General features: G+C 49.0%; 1 protein-coding gene across 1 annotated transcript in view; it reads right to left on the reverse strand.

The window, feature by feature from the left end:
* The window catches only part of QRICH2 (glutamine rich 2), a 52,129-nt gene extending 38,139 nt beyond the window's left edge, over positions 1–13,990 (reverse strand). Inside the window, exons 1-8 of the mRNA XM_077834017.1 lie at positions 13,469–13,990; positions 10,029–10,098; positions 8,072–8,100; positions 7,317–7,409; positions 5,891–5,995; positions 4,694–4,834; positions 2,369–2,449; positions 1,096–1,189 (exon numbers count right to left, since the gene is read on the reverse strand). Coding sequence (XP_077690143.1) covers positions 1,096–1,189; positions 2,369–2,449; positions 4,694–4,834; positions 5,891–5,995; positions 7,317–7,409; positions 8,072–8,100; positions 10,029–10,098; positions 13,469–13,990 — 1,135 coding nt within the window. The remainder of the gene's footprint in view (positions 1–1,095; positions 1,190–2,368; positions 2,450–4,693; positions 4,835–5,890; positions 5,996–7,316; positions 7,410–8,071; positions 8,101–10,028; positions 10,099–13,468) is intronic.
* Between the last annotated feature and the right edge of the window lie 7,509 nt (positions 13,991–21,499).

Here is a 21,499-nt window from a genome sequence, read left to right on the forward strand (position 1 = left end):
TAGGCCTGCACCCTGGAGACAAGAAAAGGGAAAGAACCAGATCAGTTAGCCCATCTATAAGACATGTTTACCATGCATGGAAAGAAAGGACCAAATTCATGCACTGAGTAAAGTTGATGGGGTTACACCAGTGGTTAATTTAGTCCAGTGGCCACTGTAAAATCCTGTAAGTGCATCAATTCCAAGAATGTGAGACCTCCAAATGACACAAATTACCCTTCTCATATTGTGCTAGTTAGACACTGTGACAGGGGTGGTGGAGCCTTCCCCAAAGTGGCCCCCTCCGTGGCCCCACTCCTGTAACCCTCTTCCCCCTGAAGAGCCTGGGCCCCTCCACCTGCCCATGGTGGCGGGGGGGTGGGTGGGTGGTGGAGAGCAGCCCAAACCCATGTCCCCAACCCCCGGATTCCTCCACCCAGGGCAGATGGAGGGTTTGCAGCTCCCCACAGTTGCCCAGGCTCCCTGAGCTAGGCTCCACTTCCAGCCTGGCTGGGAGGCGGAGCCTCAGGGGGACGCGGAGGGACAGGGGTGGGGCTGGTGGTGAAAAGTGGACAGGCAAAAAGTGGGAGGTCCATGGCCCCTTGGACACCCCCCATTCCGGCACCCCTGCACTGGGAAGCCCTGGGTAGGAGTCATACAAGGATTTCCAGTGCTCAGGCATGGCCCCTTGGTGTCAGAGGAATGGCAATCACAAGGTGCCATCACAACATGGGGTCAGAGGGCAGGCGGAGGGAAAAGGCCTGGCTCTCTCATACATCAGAAAAGGCCACATTTAGAGAGAGAAGCCTTGGATGAGAGCCTGATCAAGTGGAATCTTGCATGGCACTGGGGCCTAGAAATGTGAAACTTGACAGAGGTACAGGCTGATCCCTCAAAGCCAGTTCCGGACATCCTGCCCCAGAGAAGAGTGTCTCAGACTGTGTCAAGCCGCACAAAGACTGGAAAAGGTCCAGATTCACAAGATCTCCCTCCTCACTCTATTATGGGGATGTCTCAGCAGAGGAAGAGGAAGGGAGCAAACATATTAAGCTCCCCGCTCCCCCCTGCCACCCCTAATTGAAGTCACACTCACAGTGGATGGGCTCTTGTCTTTGCCTGTCACAAGACAGTCCTCCAGAACTTCCCAGCGCACCATGTTATACATTTCTTCGGGGGAAGGATAGAGGTTTATCCTTCGCTCTAGGTTCCTCTGGAAAGAAAGCAAACCAAAACCAAACAGAGATGACTGTATTTCTGTGGTGCATGTCTAGGAAGGGACTTCATTCTCTCCTCCATTAACTCTTCAGAGACTAGCAGCCCAGGGATCACCCAAGAAGATAGCTCGACAGAGAATGTATGTTCCCCAACTGAGCAGCATCCTTGGTTCCACGATGGCGCAGACCCTCCCCAGATGCCCATACCACCACTTCTGCGATCATGGAGTACTAGGGACAGACACCTAAGCCTTCCTAGTGGAGAAGTGGAGGCTTTAAGTCCTCCTATAGAAGCACTGGCATTTCCTGTCCCTAAAGAATCCTCTGGCAAGAGAGGAAGCTGGATGGATTGGGGTGTTTCCTGGTGCGTCAGGAGGAAGGAGGACCACAGAAACTCAGGAAGAGACTCATGTGCCTTGCCCCTCAATATATGTGTAATTCCTGTTCCTACTGGAGGTGGTTTGGGACACTTAGTGCTGCTTAGGGCCTGACCATGAGACATGCTGAGCACTGAAGTCACAGGGAATGAGTTGATCAGCACCTCTCAGGATCATAGGTGCTGACTTCTGCTATCGCTGGTGCGTGCTCAACCCCCCACCCTGCCCCTGACCTTGCCCCAACTCCACCCTCCCCCGCCCCCTCTCATATCAGCCCCACCCCCATTCCAACACCTTCCCCAAAGTTCCCACCCCAACTCTACCCTCTCCCTGACCCTATTCCGACTCGTTCCCCAAATCCCTGCCCCGGTCCCGCCTCTTCCCCGCCTCCGTACGCCACGTTCCCACTCCTCCTCTCTCCCTCCCGGAGCAAACACGGATGAGGAGGCGGAGGAGCGGGGATGTGGCGCACTCAGGGGAGGAGGCAGAGGTGGGGGGGGGCTGGGAGGGGAGCTTGGCTGCTGGTGGATGCAGAGCACCCACTAATTTTTCCCCGTGGGTGCTCCAGCCCTGGAGCACCCACTGAGTCTGTGCCTATACTCAGGATCAGGTCCTTCCTGGTCCAAGTAGCTGAGACCTTGACTCAGAGCAGAAGACCTGCGGGGAAGAAATAAAGGAGGAGAAGCTAGGGATTTCAGTGAAGATCAGCACCTGAAAAGGAGGAGTCAGAGAATGAGAATTGGGGCCCCGGGGGTGCCTTGGCAATTCATATGCAAATCGTTCCCCTCAGAGACATACCACATCACTATCCAAGTTCTTCTGATCAGCGATGCAGGTCTGCAGTCGATTGCCAATCTCCTGGGTATCCAGTTGTAAATTCTTGCAAGAGAAGAGAGTTTAGTTAATCTCCTACAGTCTGGTGTGTGTGTGATTGCCTTTAAAAAGGAAGATGGCCAATTCAGACTTAGATCCAAAATGTAGGGGGGGTTGTGTGAGCACACATGTGCAAGTGCACACCGGCACACCCACACCGTGTGTGTGCATTTATATTGCCCCCTCCAATATCTATTTTCCTTTTATTTGTATTTCAAAAGGCAGTGACATCAGCTTGCAATACAGTCTGTTTCAAAACCTGAGTGACATGCCCCTTGGTGCCCCTGCCAAATTGTGGGTTTGCAATCCCATTTTCCTATCTTTTAAATGTTTTCCCTCTCTGCTGTTGCTCTGTGAAAGTCATGCAAGCAAGAAGGGAAGAAACTGACTGTTTGTTCTTAGGGAGTGGGGGAAAGTTTGACTATACAAAATAAACAAACTGAAGGAGCAAGCAAAAAAAACCACTTTGCTCTAGTCTATTTCAATACTAGTAATCTTGGGAGTTATTGTTAACTGGAAAGGGTCCAACAAATTCTGACAGGAATGGGATGCTTAAGTTGGTGGTGTGCCTTTAAATATTTCTTCCTCCAGTACTGGAAACTCAACACAAGAACTTTGTTCTAGTGTATCAAACGGGCCATAAACAGAAAGCAAAACTGAGAATATTATTTGTTGCACATCACTCACCTTAATTAAAGAGCTTATGTTCTGAAAAACAGATTAAGAACCCAGTCTGACAAAGCCTTCTTCAGGCAAGTGAAGGGGCTGATGTGAGCGAATGTTTGCAGAATCAGGTCTCTGATTTGTAAAGATCTTTCAGTTTTGATCATCTAAAGTGGTATTAAAAACCCAGAAAAGGGTGTGATATTTATAAATATGGCTTTCTGTCTTGGTCTTATCCCTTTAAGCATAGCATACAAGTAAAACACTTGAAACTAGCTCTGACCTCAGTTTATTGTGTTGTATATGATGGGAGTTGGGGTGGGCACCAATTAAATGGAAAAGGTCACCATGAAAAACCCTGAAAGCCCAGCACTATGGGTCTGATCCACAGCCCACTGAAGTCAATAGAAAGACCCCCATAGATCAGTTTCCTACTTATCACAGGAAAGTGGGTTTTTCAAGCCCCACTTGTTGGACCTGAAGGAGCAAGCATTCAGAAGAGACTGGAAAGGTAAGAGGGGGTGGGCTGGGGAAGCAGAATAGGAAGGGTGTTCCAGTCCTGTGTTGTGGGGGACACTGAGGCTGGGCACATCAGTGGCAAATCAGAGGGGGTTGTGATAAGGGACTAGGTCAGTGAGGTAGGCTGGGCTGGCCCCAGGCACACAGGGTGGGGTCTGGGAGGCAACTGCCTATTCTCTCAGGTAAAGCATGCTTTTGGGGCTGAACACACACAGTAAAGGCGCAGCCTTGGCATCCACTTAGCTTTTGTTTCCCTGTACTCTAGGAAACGAGATGTTTACTGCTTCCCCACAGCCCCCCTCCCTTCCCCCAAGGCTCATGGGAAAAGGCAGCTTGCCAAGTTGCAAAAGGAATAAGCTCTTGCGGCTGGCTAGATCCTCGGGGGAGCTAGCATGTTTTGCAAGCATTCCTGCAGATGGCCACCCTGAGGATCCCTGAAGGTACAAGGAGTAAGCTGGGCACTGCCAAGCTCTCCTGCCTCCCTGTGGGCAGCATCACAAGATTCAAACTCTCCCCCACCTGGCAACAATCCCTCGGTTGGCAGAGACCTATGGCTGGCACGAGGCAGGTGGGAGCTCCCCCAGGCCTTGCTAGAATGATTTACCTGCTGAGAGTTCTCGCTCACCATTGACATGGAATGATGGATCCCTGTCTTAGTCCTTCAAGGGGCGTGGGCAGGTGCCCTGTCCTGGATCCCATGCTGGGCTCCTTTATCTATCTAACTCCTCCAGCAGTTAACAGGGGATTGGCTCTTCCTCACCCCTTCCCTGTGCTAAATACCCCCTCACATTTCAATGTTCTTTCTCAGCCCCTCTGCCAGTGGGGCTCCTCCTGAGCCCCTGGATGGATTCTAAAGCTTCCCCGCCTTGGTGGAACTGGCAGGAGAAGGCAGCGGTGACACAAAGGTGAATGCTTCTCAATCCCACCTGCCCCATGGGCACCTGGAGACGGGAACTCCGCAGACTCACTTCACACCCATCAGCCGTGTTTGTCACCTCGCTGGGATCCCTTGTGGAGGTCCTGAGCGCTGAATTTTTACCTCCTGGCTGCAGCATCAGTTCATGTTACCTGAGCCAGGCAGTTGGCTCTGCTGTTACAGGCCTGGCCGCCCAGCATGGCTTCCCCAGGCCTTGGGAGTACAAACCCCATTCCCTCTGCTCTGGCGCTGGTTAACTCCTGGGCGGAGTGCTCAGGAACAGTAACAAGGCTCTAGGGAAGGGAAGGCCTGAGAGTGCAGGTGAGCCCAGTGCACGACTCCCCCACCCGTTACTCCCCAGCCAGATCGACTCAACCACGTGGTTGGTGTGCGGGACCGGCACACAGCTCTGTCTGAATAGCCAACTCCCCAGTGCCCATGCTCAGCTCGGTTCTGATTTGCATCCCGCCCTGCTGTCCCAGGCCTGGGCTCCCCATGAGCCACACTGCCGACGGACTTCAGCCCCAGCATCCCCTGCTATTCCCTTCCTAGCTCTGCCGATGCGTCTCAGTCCCAATGCCTCCTGCCATCCCTGGCCAGCTTAGCTATTGGCTGTTTTTGCACGCGCAGAGCATCTGTCCTCTGGCAGCATCTCCTGCTCCTTCCCCTTGTCCCATGCCACAGACACCGTGCGGGTATTTTAATTGAGGAGGCCAATGTGCAAGCAAAATGAGATATTTTACATGGTGAACTATGGATTCTACCCCCTCTTCTCTCTCCAGAGCAACCCCCTGCCTGCCCTTTCCTGGTATTAGAGTAATAGGGAGCAGCCCTAAGGGTACAAGCTGGTCTTCAGTGCAATTCCCACAGGAGAGGAAAGGTCAGCCAGTCCCCTCTGTCTGCTCTGACCAGCATTACCGCAGACAGACAGAGAGGGAGGGAGAGGAGACATTCTCCCCTACATGTGCAGAGGGGGAACAGTGTGCTCTTATGGGACACTTCCCTTAGAGCATGCTGATCTGCTGCACATAAGCCAGGCACAGACCCGGCCCAAGCAGTTTGTACTCTAAGTTACCCCCAAAACACAGGAGGGGTGGGGAATACTAGCTCATAAAGGCCTGGGGAGTAGCGAGAAGAGAAATCAAGGGGACGGGGACTGCGTTAACTCCCCTTGGAGTTGAGTGCTGCTTGTGGCAGGAGGGAGAGCCCCACTGAGGGTACATGGCACATACAGCAAGAGGGACTAGGGGATGTCGGTGCCTCAGGGGTGGAAGGAGAAGGCTTGGCACTCCCCTCACCAGGGAGTGTGACCAGGCCAGCTCTGTTCTGTGGGCAAGGGCCACACTCACCGAGTCAAGTTTCTCCTTGATGTTTTGGAAGCCCTCGTTCATATGGAAATTAGCCATCTTCACGCCGTTGACCTCATTCAGCAGATCCTGGAACAGAGCCATGGCCTGGAACAGAGAGGGGAGTGAATTTAGGGCCACAAGAATACCTAGTATGCCACAGTGAGGATGCTCGGAGGGGCAGTGGGGTCTAGCAAATCGGACAAGGGGCAGGGAGCTATCATTCCCGGCTCTGCCACTGACTGGCTGTGTAACCTGTGGCAAGGCACCCCCTGTCTGTCTCAGTTTCCTTAGCTTTATAATTAGCAGGGAGAATAATGCCCACCTATCTGACAGAGAGACAGGAGATGGACCCTGTTAGGCGAGCTCCAGCTGCCAACGGAGTGTGGACGGTGGCAAGGGGCTTGCCAGGGAGCCAGCTTAAACAGGTAGGAGTTGGGGCCATAAGCTTCCAGAACAGAACACAGCAGCTCCACCCAGAGCATCCTTCCCAACAGGGAGCTGGACACAGGGAGGGGCTCAGCAGAACTTCTCCTTTTACTCCCCAAGTAAATAACAGCTTATAATGCATACATTAATTAAGCCTGGCAGCTTCACACCTCCAGGCAGACCAAGGATCTGCTAGATTAACCGAAAGGGTTAAATGAAAGTGCCAGCCTGGCCCTCTCCCCCCACTCCCCCCCGTCAGCACATTTCTTGACAGGGGGTCAATATCATTGCATTGGGTACCTAACTGAGTGTGAACAGATCAAGTGCAGACATGCCCTGAGGTCTATGCCAGGAGACCGTGATGTGTGAGCATTCACTGTTCATTAGCTTGCTGCCTTCCTATTTTAGCTTGGACTCTGAAGACTTCTCCTTCCAGATTTGGGTACTATACGCTTCTCCCTCTGGCACTGTTGTTATGCCCACACAATACCTTTATTCTATAGCTTTTGCCAAAAAACCTGCCTCTGATATACAAATAGTGGGATCAAAAACTTCACTGATGCTGTGCTCAACAGCTGGTGCCAAATACCAGTGAACGGCTTAACTATTCATTAGCTGGACTTAGCCTGTTCACACAGTGCACTTGACCACAGCAGACTCAAACCAGGACTCTCATGGTAAACAGACAACGTCTGCTACAGTAGCTCCATCTCATGGTTAGAGCAGGGGGACAGGAGATTTGGGCTATGCCACTGACTCACCAAACAGCTTGCCAAAGGCCACACAATCTCCTCGTGCCTCAGTTTCTTCATCTGTAAAACGGGGATAGTGATATTTACCTACAGCCACGAGGCAATGATGTTTGGAAAGCACTTTGAGATCAGCTGGAAGCTGCTGGGGATGTTGCAAAGTATAGAAGCAGACTGTGCTAAGCCGCTCACAGCTGGAAGCTGTTCTCGGTATAAGATATGCCAAGTTACGTGAGTTGCCCTCACCTCACCACCTCCGACCTGGATAATAAATGACCCAGGCCACAGTGTTGTTGGCACTGTCCCGCTTTCCCTCTGCCAGTGGACTGGATGCCCCGCCTCTCCTTGGAGCTCCAGCGTTAGAGGGTTGTTCCCTTTGAATCCCATTAACCAAGGCTCTCAGCTGTGCAGATCTTTAGTAGGACATTGATCAGGGATCAACCACTCCGCTGGCCCTGTTATTAACAAGCAAAGTTCTACAACAACACTGTGCATCCACATAGCATTGCTCAGTGCGTGTCTCCCAGGGATTTACGAACAGCCTCATCTCAACCCTGCCAAGCGCAGAGGATATTATCCTCCATTTTACAGATGGGCAAAATGAAGCAACAAGAGGGTCAAGTGACTTGCTCAAGGACACATGATGACTCAACAGCAAAAGCAGGAATGGAACCCAGGTGTCCAGACACACGTTCTAACTATTAGAGCCCTCCCCCCACCCCGTCTCCCAATTAATGCTGAGCACTTCTGAAGATTAAAATGGCCAGGTATTAGATACACACCTATGACAAAAAAAGATGATTAAACAACAGGAGCAACTGGAGAGTTACATTCCCTAGGGCTGAAGGGAGATCCACTTACTCAAAGTGGTGAGCAGTTACCCATGTGGGTAGCCAATTCACCCCCGGCAGAGCCAGCACAAAAGCTATTCATCCTTTGCAGTCCCACTTAAACTCTCAAAATAAAATTTAAGTTGTACATCGGTCTTGTGCTGGGTCTGCTGCACGGGCTTGAGTTCCACCTCATTGTATGTGGCTTATGAACTGGCCTTGCAACACCTGGAAATTCCAATCTCTTGACCAGAAAATTTGTTTTCTTTTATCTTGGGGTTCTGTGCTGTCACCCAGCACTCACACTGATGTTTTATTTCCATTAACTCAGCACAATCCACAAAACCATTTAAAAAAAGAAAAGATCAGACCCCGTCCTACAAGGTGCTGAGCATTCACAATTCTCATTGGCTTCACTGAGGATGCTCACTCAGCAGCCAGCTGCCAGCTCTCTGTGTCTCACAGAATGGGGCCCTTATTTCCTAGCTGAAATATTGGTCTTGGATCAAACCAGCGGCAAGCCCGGTTTACACTTAGATGGCTTAAGGTATCGGCGCTGTACTCAAACTGACGGGAAACATCGACTCTCTCGCAAATATTCGATCGTTCAGGAGATGAATTGGAAACCAGAGCCCAGCTCCCACAGATCACAATGGGGATGCTTCGGTTTTTTATTTAACATGACCCTCCCGAAGCAGCACTGGCAAATAATTGAACGTTTACGGCCTGCCACATTGGATTGCAGTAGCTGTGCTACGTGAGCCTGGGCGCTGATGTAATGCCCTGAGAAGGAGCTGTGTATCCGCCGCAGAAAAGGCTCATTCTCTCATCAAAGCAGCTCCATTTCCCTCCCAATATGCTCCACGAAGGGATGAATAATTCAGCGGGACTTGCTTTAATCTTGTGGCTCAACTCTTTCCCTATGACCACTGCAATTGCTCCTGCTTTGGAGGCATTCTTTGGGCGTGGCTTTTCCTTTCACATTTGATCGCTATCCTAAAGACAGCCAGCTAGCTCCTGAAGCACGGCTCACTAGGCTCTGCTGGGTACGTGCAAGATACACACTGGCCGGCCTCCACGACAAGGTCTGCTCCCCATGCTGGTCTAGAGCAGACAGTGCCCGCTTCTAAGGTGACCAGATGTCCTGATTTTATAGGGACAGTCCCAACATTTGGGGATTTTTCTTATATAGGTGCCTATTACCCCCCATACTCTGTCACGATTTTTCATACTTGCTATCTGGTCACCCTACCCACTTCCGAGACTGTCCATTTCAGCCAACCGTTCCATCAGCAAACACTGCTAATGAGTTGGGGCGGCGTTCTCCATGCCACACGAGGCCTACGCATCACCCACGTCCTCAACATAAGCGAGGCTAGTCCCACTGCACAAGGGCCAGTTGCCTCCTTAGAGCATGTTCATAACTTTCTCCATCAGGGAACGGCTGCTGTGTTTAGATCACACAAACAGATGTATAAAATATGAGGTACTCATTTTGCACGGCAGGGAACAGAGAGGGAGGTTTACCTATCACAATGTGTTACCCTTGTAGACATGCTATCCGCACCAGGAGCTCCCTCTGTGTCGCAAACGCTCACAGCTCTGCATAAGAGGCAGTACTTAGGAAATTAACATCCCCCCCCACCCATTGTGTCACACCCTCTTCACCTATGCCAAAGCTTTGTTTAGACCTGCCAAGGCCACAGCCCAGCGGGCTCCCCAGTTCAGTGGAGGACTTGGAAGAGTCCCAATTTTGTGGAATTGTCCTAGGCATAACATGGAACTGTGAGGCCAAGGACCATCCAGATGCATCGATCTGGTCCCTAGGCAGAACCAGCTGAGCACAGAACAGGGAGAGCCCTGTTGACCTGTTCTGGGATGAGACCTAGCAACCAGGTCCTCCCCCTCCCAAGCACCCTGTACAGGAGAAAGGAAGGGGAAATCCATTGTCCAGTCACAATGGAGAAAAGGAGGAGGGATCGGCCGTGGGGGGCAAGGGGTTGTGTGTGGAATGTAGGGACTGCAATAACCACCTTGTTGAGCTCCCCGCAAACCCTAAATCCTACCCTGACTCATGCTGCATGAATTTTGGACTATGATGGGAGCTGGAAGGGCAGAGCACCTCCAAACTACCATAGTCAGTATCCTGCTGAATATGCAAGACAGAAGCAGTAGGATAACCAGCACCTGATGCTGTGAGATGCTGAAAGCCATGGGAAATGAGGGCACACAGCACGTTTGTCCATCTTTTGTTAATATCTGTTTAACTCAGATGCATGAGAACTACCTGGGAGAACAAGAGGTCTCTGCTAAAGAGTCAAACCCTTAAACCCTTCGATGAAGGACTTAGAAAGGTCATAATCCACACTGAGGACCTCCAATGAATCCTCTCGCAAAAGCACAGACTTAAACATGTTTGAGATTTCTAAGAGAACGGCAAGCAGAAAAACTCACATTTTCACCCCCCTCCCCTCGCCCCCAACCCTTCAGATCTTCTTTATCCATACTAAGCAAGCAAAACAGGCCCAATGCCCCCAATTGCCCTCCCCCATTTGAATATTACCTCCCCTTCAACACCACTCCACATACATTTAATTATCACTCGGCCAACCCTACACATTTAGCTCTATACATCTTCCTTCTGAGTCAGCTCCTCCAGGCCACGGGTCGGTTTTTTGTTCTCCCAATTCCCCCTAGTTTGTAACTGTCCTTCTGGGACTAAGGAACCCAAAGCTGACCCTAGTATCTCAGTTGTGCTACTGCTGCCTAGGGAGGGAATATTACACCTCCCTGTTCCATGACACCTTTGTCCTTTCTATGGTCACATCATATTGATTGGTCCAGGCTGCACTGCCAGGGCATCCCATGAGTTGGAATGTGCAGAGGCTGCTCTAAGAAGAACAAGTTATTCCTTGTGCCCGCATAAGAGGCCACTTTTCTCCCCTCTTTTTACTCCCCCTGCCCCGATTTTCGATTGCAGCACAGACACGCCCCTTCTGGTGGGGAAAATCCCCAGGACTTTCCCCTATTGAACCTGTGCAACATGCTGGTATCCTTGGTCTTAGAACAGAACCGTGGGTCTCTCCGGCACACCACTTCAGCTCCTTAGCCAGCCTCCCGCCTCTTGGAATGGCAAGACTTAACTTGGCAACACTACAACTCATCCTGACAGAGAGGAGGAGAAGAAAAAAAAGCTAGAATCTGAACTCAAACCGCCTTCAGGGAGCCCCAGGCTATAAGGGGGATAGCAGACATCCTGGAGGTGATGCTATTTTCCTACAAGAGGAAGGGTAAAAACGACAGCATTTTACATTATTCCTAGTAACTCAGACAGAACAGCTGTACAATCTCAGGCAGCCCCCGGCGGTATCTGTGCCGTGGTAGATCTGCCACTAATGCACATGGAGTGGGGAAAGGATCCAGGGGCAGAGGTAAGTCAGGGGACAGAGATGGGGGGAAATATTACTTCCTCGCCCAGAAACCTACAGCATCACATGGCACTAACTTCATCAGACGAAAGCATATCTGGCAATACATCTGCCATGATTTCAATGCAACCCCTCCCTTCCCTCTGCCCCGACTCCAACGGAAACTGTGTGTGTGATCTGACCGCAGGGTATGACCCCTCAGAGAGGCACAGGTCCAATTTCTTTGAATGCTATTGGAGTTCTTGAATAGAAAATGCCACTTGCACGAGGGGCGGCAGAAATGGGGGTGCAGGTGGGGAGCAGGAACAGGGAAATATTGTGGAAGCAGCTGCCATGAGGCCTGGGAGCCGGGAAGCAGGTAGTGGGACCCATCGGGGCTGGAGTGAGTCAGGGAGCAGGTAGGAACCCCTGGGCTCGGACCCTCCTTCCCAGCTTAGAGCCAGTTGCTTGCCCCCACCCTGCCAAGTGTCAGTACCCTCTCCTCACTCCCCCTCTTGTCCCTCTGCCCCCCATTTGCAGGGAGCTTTTCTCCCTCCCTTCCACTGTTCACGTCTATAGTTTCCTTGTGACCAAGGACATCAAAGCATTTCACTACATTAAACTAAGCACCCCAACTACCTATGAACTAGGTAAGTGAGATCACCTACAAGTTCTGGATGGGGAAACTGAGGCACGGCTCAGCCAAGGGCTGGATTTTTAGAGGTGCTGAGAACCCAGTTCAACTGAAGTGAAGAGGAGCTGCAGGGTCTCAGCACTTTTGAAAGCATCAGGTCCTTGAAGATTTGCTAGCGGTCACATAGACTGTATGTGAAGACTGTAGCAAAGCTGGAAACAGAGCACAGAGATCCCACCTCTCAGTGCATGAAACCGTTCTGCCCCTTTAAAGCACACAGCGCAACTGGCAATCAGGGCTGACAAGAGGGAGGGAGAGAGGGAACAATTGTACTGGGGCTCCAAACTCAGCCCCCCCCCCCAAATGACTAATGTCTGTGTAAATAAAGAAATGGGAGGGGTGGAGCGCCAACAAACATGATGTACCGGGCCCCCAAACTTCTCTTGATGGGCCTGCTCCCAGTTCAGGAGTAGCTCATTTGTCAACACCGTCTAAGGGAGGTCTACACAGATCGCTGACAAAGGACAATGAAAGGTCACAAAGAAGAACTCGGGCTCTACATTCCCTAGACTGAAGATAAGATGAATGAAAACAAGAATACACCCTTTATTAAAACTATGGCATGCATTAGATGAGCAACCCCCGATCATCCCCATCCAGCACTTTAATTAAATGGGTAGCAGCAATCAGGACTTTATTTCTCTTGCAACCTTAGAGGAATCGGTGCAGAGATGCTCTTGTAAAATTCATGCAACAAGTCACAGCTGTAATACGAACTGTGTAACACCTGGTCATGGTTTTCCCTGTTATCCAGCCTTGAAAATACATGACAGATCACAACCCCCATAACAACATGCAACGTAAATAACACTGGAGGAAACATGTAAAAGATAATTGGAGGCTGGCCTTGGGGATTCAGTAAATATTTCCCTTCTTGTAGTTTAGCTCTAATCCTAACACAGTGAGAGTCTTAAAAATGACTGGATTTCTACATGAGAGACAAGGTGGGAGAGGGAATATCTTTTCTGGGCTCAACATCTGTTGATGAAAGAGAAGCTTTCTAGTTACACGAGCTCTTCTTCAGGTCATGATTTCCTAGTTTCTTTCATAGGTCCACTAACCTCTCAATGTCCTTCACTTCAGACACTAATTTACTGTCATTTTGCACAAATTTGGAGTCGTTGCTTATTATTGGAAATTATTTATATCAAACTATAAAATAAATAAAATAATACCACCAACCACTAATACAGAACACAGGTCTGATAATGAGTGCTATATAAGGAACTTAGAGCAATTATCTACTACTTTTCTTTCAAATGGCTCAGGACCCTTTAGAAGGGTGAATATTAACCAAATTTTCTAGGTGGGGAAACTGAGGCACAAAGGGGTAAAGTGAGTGGCTTGCTCAAAGTTGCACAGCAAGTCAGTGGCAGAGGCAAGGCTACAGCATATATTTGCTGATTCTCAGATCTGGGTTCTCGCCACTGGACATGTTGCCTCCTCACAACTTAAGGAATGGAAAGATTTACCTTGGAGATGCCAGTCTCATTAGCTTCTATCTTTTTCTTCATCTGCATCATTTGCCACATGTCAGCCACCGCAGATCCATTTGGAGAGCCGCTCTTGGTCCTCTCCAGCAGGTCTGTTCCAGAAGGCAATTTTTCCAGGGCAGCCATTTGCTTCTCAAGCCCTTGAACTTGTTCCCCTATCCCATGGACCTGAGCCTCCACTCCGTGCACCTGAGTCGCCACCCCAACCACTTTGGCCTCCATGCCATGCACCTGAGCAGCCACCCCAATGACCTTCTTCTCTAAGTCAGCATAGGGGAAGTCTTCTGACGCATCACACTGGCCCTTCGTCTCTTTCTCCTGCAAAGGCACAGGTTCCGGGGGCTTAGGTTTCTCATCAAGCATCTCGGTTTTGACATCCTGCAGGTTGAGTTGTCTAATGATGGCATGGAGCAAAGTGTGGAGGGCATTAAAATTGACCACCCCGATCTCTGGCGTCCCTATGGAGAGGTCAGCCAATTCCAACAAGCTGATCAGAGCCATTGCCCCCGGACTTTAACTCCTGCCTGGTATCTGATGCCGTTACCTTCTCATTCAAAAATAAAGCTGTTTTTTTTTCCCCCCAAATAGATCTAATGACTTGAGCCCATGGGCTCAAATAAGTTTCTCTTCTTCACCTTGCGAGTTACTAAGCAAACAGTTAAAATCAATCCAGGCTGCTCGATCTTCTTCCCACAAGCCCAGCTCAGCTGCACACTCCATCGAATAGCAATTTCCAGGGGGGAATTTTCCTTCCTGGGACCCCCCCCCGGCCTTTTGAAAGTTATTTATTTATTGACTTAAATTTCCCTCGACCTCTCTAGGCCTGATGCTCTTGCCCCCCGCCCCCTCCCTCCTGGGCTAATGCCCCTGTCTCAGACGCTTGCCGCTGCCATGCCTGACTATGGACAGAAGCAGAGCTCAGGCTACTGGCAGCCCATCAGACCCATCTCCACTGGCACACACCAAACCCTCGGTCTCGAACCCGCCCCTTTCGCCCTTCCATTGGTTACCGAACACACCGCCCCACCGTCGGATTGGCCACAGCGGCTGCCCATGTGCCTTTGTTTACATCAGCGGGTTCTGATAGTTACATTGTAGCGTCTGGAGTTGCTAGGCAGGGACGCAGCGCCCCCTAGACGTTCTGTGGCTCATTGCGCCTGGGGAAGTAGTCCCCCCCACCCCAATCCAAGGCTGAACTGAAGCGGCTCTGAAAGGCAGGGAGAAGGGCTGGATTCTGGCCTGGCCCCACTCCTGGCCGGATTTGAAAGGCTAGGGCTACTGGGTTGCAGTGGGCCTTTGCCTCTGCCTGCCTCCAGAAACACATGGGTAGGGAGGAAGTTAATCCGGGGAATGGGTTGGCTGGGGGGGCGGGGGCAGCCTGGCTGCTGAGCTGGGAAGAATGGGCCATGGCAGCTGGAGGACAGAAGGGGCGTTGGGTAGGCGGTGGAGAGGCTCTGGAGGAGTGGGCAGGGGCGCTGGAACAAGCTGTACAATGGGGGGGTACTGAGAGCCATTAAACCGAACTGTAAACCCTGTCGATGATGGAAACCACTTCAAGCCATTGCCAGCACCTACGGGCGTGGGCTAGCTGGGGCTGCAGGAAGCAGGGCCCTAGCTGGTTCAGCTGCAGGGCCACCCTTCGGTAAAACTCGTCAGCCTCTCCTCATTTTAAGGACAGCACAGCAGGCTGTTATGGAGGGTGACCTTAGCCTGAAATTGCTGAGCATGCCAGCCTTTACCCACAGACCTGAACTGCTCCTCCCTACCGGCTCCTGAATACGAACTGCCTCCTGAACGGCCCAGAGGGCTTGGTGTGAGCTTGCAAAAACAAAAGGCAAGGAACTAGCCTTAAAAAGGCCACAATAAATTCATAGGTGGTTCAACGTTCAGTTTCTGTGACAAATTCACACAATCAAAGACCAACAGAAATCTGGTCTGCTGATTCCCCTCCTCCCCCCCCAAAAAAAATTAATGGAAGCTAGTTGTTACTCAGTAAAACACAATCCTGGCTCATTTGCAACCCTGACGGTGCAGCACTGGGAACCTGACTATCGTGACTGCAGCAGCTTATTACCCACATTGAGGGAAATGCAAGTAAACAGAGTATAAGGTATTTTATTTTTCACTCATTTTAGAAATACTTGGTGTGTCAATAAGCTAGGGTTATTCATACACAAGCAAAACCGTATGTTTAATTTTTTTTTGATTATTTTCCATTGCAGTAGAATTTACTGAGCCCAACCCCATTGTGCTAGGCACTACACAAACACAATTAGAAAGCCTCTGCCTCAAAGAGTTTATACTCTAATAAGACAAGAGACAGAAGGTGGGAGAAAGGGATACAAAATATGAGCGTAAGACTGGCAACAGAGGGAAAGAGAGATGAAGTTAGTGACTACCCCAAGGTCACAGAGAGCCAGTGGCAGAGCTGGAAATTAAATCCCAGTCTCCTGCCTCCCAGTCAGTGCATTAACCACTAGACCATCCCTTCCTCCTTAAAGTGTGCTGTTTTAAAAACTAAGGGTGGGGAGGGGGTGGGTAATCATACAACTCACCCTCAGCTAATTTGATCAAAGTCAAAGGTTGGTGCATGTTTCTCAGGTGCAGCAGAGTAGAAACTCTGCAAATGTAAATCCAATTAATGAAAACCTTGTTTAAAATAGGAATTGCCAGACTGGGTCAGACCAGCAGTTCAGCTAGGCTAGTGGTTCTCAACTAGGGGTCCAGGGCTGACATGCCAAACCTGTGGGGGGAAAAAACTCAAAACTTGAGCTTGTTTTTGGCTTAATTGGCTTGTGAGTTGCTTGTTGGCTAGTTTTTGGCTTGTAGCTTTTTTTTTTTTTTTTAAATCGGCTCCTGGGAAGCAGGGGCCGGGGGGGGGGGGGGAGGTGGGATGGGCAAGTGAGGGAGAGAGGTGGTATGCACAGCCGGCTCACCACAGTCTGAGATTGCACACCAGGGGGAATCTAGTCACAGAGTGATGGGGTTCTTAGGGATTAGCTTGTTTTGGCCATTTTTTGAAATAGGAGGAGCTTGATTTTTGGCTTATTGTGAAAGTCAGTAACTGTGGTCCGAGGCCCCCTGTGGGGCCACCAAGCACGGCCAGCATTAGACTTGCTAGGGCCCAGGGTAGAAAACTGAAGCCAAAGCCTGAGCAATGTAGCTTCATGGGGGCCTCTGGGGCATGGGGACCCAGGCAGTTGCCCTGGGTGCTGCCCCTTAACTCCAGCCCTGCCTTTTATACATAGAAAACCAGTTACTGTGGCACATGTGGGCCGTGGACTTTTTATGGTGGTGGTGGTGGGGTGCCAGAAATAAAAAGATTGAGAATCCCCGATCTAGGCCAACATACTGTCTCCAACAGGGGCCAGTACCAGCTACATCACAGGAAATAACCCCTAACGCCTTACTGTAGGGCTAACTCTTCCTCAGGGAAAGTTTCCTCCTAGTCCTCAAGAGGCTGGCTGATACCCCAAAATTCAAAGTGTTTATATGTTCTTTAAACATCTTGTTGTTGTTTAATATTGTAACTATGCCCCTGTACCACATAAATGCCCAGTCCTTTTCTGAATGTTGCTGAGCTCTTGGCCTTATGAGATCCTATAGTAATGAGTCCCACAGTAATTTTGTGCCGAGTGACGAATATACTGTATTTTCAGAAAATGTGCTTTGAGAGTTTCTCCATTATGCCACGCATGTAGGATTCACAGCATCACATCAGTATCCATCCTTCAAACCTGTGTATTTTGTCTCAAAGTATTTTCTACACTAGTAAAAAATATCACTTCATCACTGCTGCAGTATAGTCAGCTCTGCACTGGAACGCAGCAGCTGTCTAGCAGGGCAGATCAATTTAGGACAGGAAGTAAATGCTGTAACTAACCATTTGAAAGCAAAGGATATTAGTTTAGGTAAACAGATTGAAATCACCAAAATTACAATTTGGCCAGGACAGTGATGTTAATGGGTTACTCTTATGAGAGAAGCCATGGCCTCCCCCCAGGCACTGTGAGGACTGTTACCCTATTGTTCTGAACCAGCTATAACTTGGCACCTGTTTTTAGGACAGTGCTCCCAAACCTCAGTCAGGGGTAGTGTTTCTGTGCTTGTACCCCAGCACAATTTTCTCCAGCATGACAGTTTTTCCCCTGGATGGGAATCCTCCAAGGGTAAAGGCCTGATCCTATACCACTTGAAGTCAACTAAAGTTTTATTATTGACTTCCATGAGCTTTGGCTCAGGCCCTTCCCACACAAGGCTGGATAGTGTAGTTCAGTTTCTTCCAGCAGGGCCATTCTCTTGGACAGTGAAAATGATGCATTTAGTAGTGCGATGGGAAAAATATTTTCACACACATTCCAGCTATTTTTCTGGCTCCAATCCCACTTGTAGTCATTTTAACCTTACGACAGTCTTCATGAGTCATTGTCCCTTTGGGTTATTAGGTAAGAGCAAGGCTGAGGAGTAGTGACAGAATGAGTGTTTTTACAACCGCTCAACCCAGGCCGAAGGCAGGGAACTGTTATTCTGCGTACACATGGATTAACAGAGCTAGGGCCATAAATACCGATAGGAAAGGGGCTTCCATTTTCTGTTTTCCCCAAGACTAGAACCCAATAGTTTCAACACCGAATGAAAGATGCACAGATTCCAGCCTCACTCACATGGAGTATTAGGAAATTAATGCAAGCCAAACATTCTGGCCCTACTGCACATGCAAGGAGCCAGCCAGGTTCTAGCTTAAGAAACTCCCCTGCATAGAGGTATTACATGAAGTGCTCTTTAAATCTCAATTCCATACTGTCTCAAGGACCTTCAGGCTAAAATAGATCTCAGCCAGGTTATTATTTTCAATGCATTTAAAAAAAAAAAAGTCAGGGGTTTTATAGGACAGAGCCTCAACATCCAGCAGATGTCAGCATACCACATGAAATGGAGGTGAACATCTCCCCATGACGGTCTATACTCAGTGAGGGAAAGCACTTACCCCCACTTACGAACATCCATTGTAGAGTAACGTTGAGTTCCGACAGCTGCTCCCAAAAGAGAGGGGACAGGGGATACCGAGGCTTCTGTGTTTTCTGTTCTTCTAACAAGACTGGTCATCCAGAGCACAGAGAGGTCGCAGAAAAGTAGAAGGAGGAACTAATATCTTTTCTACAAATGAGACTATACTAAGGATATTTAAAAAACCAACCTCACCTAGTCCTCAATGCAGAAGTGCTTGAGCGCAAACTGAAGTTTAATGGGGAGTGTGTGTGAGGGGCAGGTGTTACTCTCTCCAAACCCATGGGCAGGTTTATAACAGGCTGAGCCAAAAACAGCCATCTGGACATCTCTCCCACCCCTACAACCGAGATTTTGCTAGATTCAACCGTTTGATCTGAATTTCACTGTCACCATGGGTCTATGGCCCGTCCTCACGATAATATCTGAGCACCACACTAATGTTAATGAACTGGTTCTCACAGCACTCACAGGTAAGGCAATCCTCATTTCACCAAAGGGGAATGGAGGTATAGAGATTCAGTGTCTTGCCCAAAGTCACAAGTCTTAGTGCAGGGCCCTAAACCTCAGGATGAGCCGTCCCGTTTTAACTTGCTTTACAGAAGTAAAAAATAAAATGCTTTGGGACAGGGACCATATAACGTGCAGTCATTAAAATAGCATTAACTCAGGGTTTTCAGTTAGGAAAAGTTCCCCAAGCAGATCTCCCTGGGCAGATTGAAAGGATAGCTCACAATACATATACCACCACTTTGGGGATAGGCCCATCTGCTTTTATACGATTTACCCTTTCATTAGAAGGCATTTTTCAGGCATTGCTGTTTGTAGAAAAACTTCCCAGTCATCCAACACCAAGTCCTCTTCCTAAGACGGAAACCAACCTCCCTGGAACAATCACTTGGAAGGTGACTTCAGACTTCTGCCACTTGCCTATGCCTTAGCACATGGTAACAGTGAGCACAAATCACACCCCTGAGCCCTACAGTGTTGTTTTTTCTGCACATCCTCCATGCAGTAGATCTGCAGGCACAGCAAAGTCTCCTTACTGCCATTTGGTGGCTAGGCAGGCAAAGAGCTGCATTGCAGGCACAGCTGGTCATGCTCATATTGTTGCCTCATCCTCCAGTACCCCACCCACCGCCATTTGTTTCATGCACCTGTGGCATCTTGTCATTAACCAAGATCATAAGAACTTTAGGACAGCCTCTTTACTACTTATACTGTGCCAAATGCAACAAAACCATGACTCCTGATTGGGGCCTCTTGGTGCAGTTTATAGAAATAAGTAAGTACCTCCCTCTGAAGAAGGCATTAATTCTGTAGTTTAAAAGACAACAATTTGAGCATCAATATCACTCATTTATCATGGCACCTTAGACAGACTTACAAATTTATTTGGGCATAAGCTTTTGTGGGCTAAAACCCACTTCATCAGATGCATGGAGTGAAAATTGGAGTGATGAAGTGGGTTTTAGCCCACAAAAGCTTATGCCCAAATAAATTTGAGAGTCTCTAAGGTGCCACAAAGACTCCTCGTTATTTTTTCTGATACAGACTAACACGGCTACCCTCTGAAACTGTCATTTATCATGGTAATTTTAGCAGAAACAGGTGTTCAGGGACCATGCACAAAGCTTGTGGAGATAAAATAGTGCTTCTATCACCTTCCCAAATATCAGACTCTGTTCTAGGCATCACTATTGCCATGCCTTAATAAAAACTAAAATAAGCCAGGTTTCCTCTCCCGAAGGTTCAGGCTCACCACTTCCATATACTACAGAGCTGGCTGTGGAGACAAACCCAAGGCAGGCTCCTCTGCTACTGCACTCATTTAAACAAAGCCCCTTTTATAACAGGGAGAATTACTGCAGTGAGCTCCTTCCCTTCTCCCCTCCATGGTCTTGGTATTTGCTTAGTCACTGAACTGGAAGTTCTCAAGGATGACCATTAGTAGGAGAGAGCAGTAGCCAAGTCTTGTTCAAAGGAAAACATATTCCCCCCGTCCCCTTTAAAAATGGAAAAGGCTTAAGGCTCCTAACCCAGATGCCCTAACAAATGCAGGATCATGCCATATCAGCTTAACTTATAGCTCTACAGCAGGAGGTTACACAAGCCTTAGCATAGTATAGTATAAGCCATATGCATTCACCCTCATGAGTTTTTTTCCTGCATACATTTATGGAAATTACTCAAAGCTACCCACCTTTCCAATAGACATGCAGGTACAGGAAAGGCTTATTACTAGCAATGAAATCAAAATAAAAGTACAGAAGTGATTGTCAACATTAGGGTGAAGTTTAACCTAGTGCAAAGAAGCCACCCAGGGCCCTTTGCACCACGTAACATCTGTATTAAAAGTTTAAGTGGCATGTAGTCCCTGGGGTAACTAACTTTTAGGGCTTGTCTACACGGCGAGTTAGTGCATAGCCAGCCAAGGTGTGAATCTATAGCAGGAGTCGGCAACCTTTCAGAAGTGGTGTGCCGAGTCTTCATTTATTCACGCTAATTTAAGGGTTTGCGTGCCAGTAATACATTTTAACTTTTTTAGAATGTCTCTTTCTATAAGTCTATAATATATAACTAAACTATTGTATGTATAGTAAATAATGTTTTTAAAATGTTTAAGAAACTTCATTTAAAATTAAAATGCAGAGCCCCCCTGGACCGGTGGCCAGGACCCGGGCAGTGTGAGCGCCACTGAAAATCAACTTGTGTGCCGCCTTTGGCACGTGTGCCATAGGTTGCCTACCCCTGATCTACAGCAAGGAAGTCTCAGAGATGGGTCTACAGACTCCAGCTCATGTGATGCTCTTCAGAGCCCATGTGTCTATACAGCAATTTTTAACACCATAGCAGGAGCCTGGGTGCATAGCCCCAGGCTCAGACTTGCTACCGTAGGTTTCTGCTTGCCATGCTGCTGTACCATTAGAGAGCCTTGTTCTGCAATCCATTATGTATACTGAACTTTTGAATGCTCCCTGTTCAAGTCAAAGGGACTATTGC

Source organism: Eretmochelys imbricata, chromosome 14, assembly GCF_965152235.1.
Source record: "Eretmochelys imbricata isolate rEreImb1 chromosome 14, rEreImb1.hap1, whole genome shotgun sequence".
NCBI lineage: Eukaryota > Metazoa > Chordata > Testudines > Cheloniidae > Eretmochelys > Eretmochelys imbricata.